We start from the raw sequence: 2108 nt of genomic DNA, 5'->3' as shown, positions 1-2108 counted from the left end.
CCTTTCCTTCCTTTCCTTCCTTTCCTTCCTTTCCTTCCTTTCCTTCCTTTCCTTCCTTTCCTTCCTTTCCTTCCTTCCCTCCAGTCACAGGGGACCCGACCTCCCTGGGGAGCTCCAGGGCAGCAGTGCTGGGGAGTGCTGGGCACGTCTCAGTTGTCTTGTTCTAGACACCCCTGGGCACAGGTGTAGTGTGAGGCACCACCTACCTAGGTGCTCTTTGCCCGTTTGTGCCTCATAAACTACAGGGACGAGTGCTTTGGGCACAGTGAGGCCTGTCTGCTGGCCACACTCACCTTGAGAGGCAGCCAGCCTATCTCTCCTTGTGCCAGTTCAGGGCAGCTCTTGCACCTCTGTGCATTGCAAACTGGGCTGCTGCTGCCAGAATCCCTGTCCCCTGTGGCCAGTGCAGCTGCTAGGATAGGACGAATCCCCAGGAATATGCCCTGGAAGTTTCCAGGGATGCAGGGTGGCTGCTCCCCTGGCTGCTGAGCCACCAAAGCACGGGCAGGTGAGGAGAGAAAGCTTTGCTGTGGAAGCTGTGGGGTGCCTGCCACACAGACACTTCCAGGCCAGCTTCCTGCAGTGCAGAGAGGGCTTTCTCGGGGCTAGGAGGAAATACTTGTGCAATGGGAAGTGACTAATGCAAGGCCACCCCACTGATCTGGGTCAGTGTTGCATTAAATCACTTAAACGCACTTTATTTTCAACTGCTTGTGACTGAATCGCATCCTGCAACAAGGGGTCTTTCAAAAATGAGTGAGATCTGGGTAGCCTGGGTCAGGAATCTCTGATTTCAGAGGTTGACTTGTGGATTTAAACAACACATGTGTTGATCTGCTCTCTAAAGTCACACAAACTGTGTTGCAAATGTAGCTGCTCACATTTCAGGGTTTGTTTAGTACAGCTGTGGTTCAGAGCTGAGGAAGAGTACATGGTCCAGTGGTCTCCTGGTATTGGGGTCCCTGCTGTTCCCACCTGCTGCAGTTGTGGCTGATGTGTAGATCAGGTGTGATGGTTACAGTACCCACTGCAGTTTGCTGCTCTGGTTGATCCCCAAGACCTGTGAGTTGTGGTTTGCTGGTGCTGTGCTCTGGTTGAATGTTGGAGTTGGACATCTGGCACTCTGGTGACCTAGAGCACAACAGTGCTGAAAAAGAGATTATTTCTGAGAAGTGCCTAACAGCAACTTCCTTCAAAAAGAAACTAGTCACTGATTTAAAATTTTCCAGTATTGAAAACATGGAGGCCATGTAAGAGCCAGCCTTGGTTTCATGTGGAACTGTGTGTTCTCTCTGCAGTTTTTGAGGAACCTGAAGATCCTAGCAGCAGATCATTTTTTTCAGAAATAATATCCTCGATATCTGATGTGAAATTCAGCCACAGCGGGCGATACATGATGACAAGAGACTACCTGTCTGTCAAGGTGTGGGACCTCAACATGGAGAACAGGCCCGTGGAGACCTACCAGGTAGAGCAACACGCGTGCCGAGCTGTCCCTTGTGTCCCCGTGCCCATGTGCGTGTCCAACGCGTGTCCCTTCCCCAGGTGCACGAGTACCTGCGCAGCAAGCTGTGCTCCCTCTACGAGAACGACTGCATCTTCGACAAGTTCGAGTGCTGCTGGAACGGCTCCGACAGGTGAGCGGTGAGGGGCTCAGCCTGCCCAGGGCCCGGGCTGCCTGCTCTCAACGGGGCTGCCAACGGCTCCGAGTCACCAGTGTGAGGGCACAAATCCCTGCAGTGGGCAGGCCACACCAACACAACTGCCAGGGCTGTTCCTGCCCTGTGCCCAGGTGAGCCCCACCTGCAGAGCCCAGCACAGGAAGGACCTGCTGCTGCTGGAGAGAATCCAGAGGAGGCACCAAATGCTCAGAGGATGGAGCAGCTCTGCTGGGAGGAAAGGCTGGGAGAGGCTATTCAGGCTCCTCCTGAAAGGCTGTTCACCTGGAGAGGAGAAGCTCCAGGGTGGCCTCACAGTACCTGAAGGAGCCAAGAAACTGGAGAGTATTTACAAGGGCCTGGAGTGCTGGGACACAGGGAATGGCTCCTAGTGCCAGAGGGCAGGGATGGATGGGAGATTGGGAACTGGGAATTGTTCCCTGGCAGGGC

General features: G+C 54.1%; 1 protein-coding gene across 1 annotated transcript in view; it reads left to right on the top strand.

Annotated features, from left to right (window-relative positions):
* PPP2R2D (protein phosphatase 2 regulatory subunit Bdelta) overlaps positions 1 to 2108 on the top strand; it is a 23336-nt gene that overhangs the window by 18736 nt on the left and 2492 nt on the right. The window contains exons 7-8 of the mRNA XM_014310271.2: positions 1299 to 1468; positions 1546 to 1637. Of these exons, the coding sequence (XP_014165746.1) occupies positions 1299 to 1468; positions 1546 to 1637 (262 nt within the window). The remainder of the gene's footprint in view (positions 1 to 1298; positions 1469 to 1545; positions 1638 to 2108) is intronic.

The sequence above is a fragment of the Geospiza fortis genome, unplaced genomic scaffold (assembly GCF_000277835.1).
Source record: "Geospiza fortis unplaced genomic scaffold, GeoFor_1.0 scaffold298, whole genome shotgun sequence".
Classification (NCBI taxonomy): domain Eukaryota; kingdom Metazoa; phylum Chordata; class Aves; order Passeriformes; family Thraupidae; genus Geospiza; species Geospiza fortis.
The sequence above is the reverse complement of the archived record's forward strand: the minus strand, read 5'-3'. Positions and strand labels throughout refer to the sequence as shown.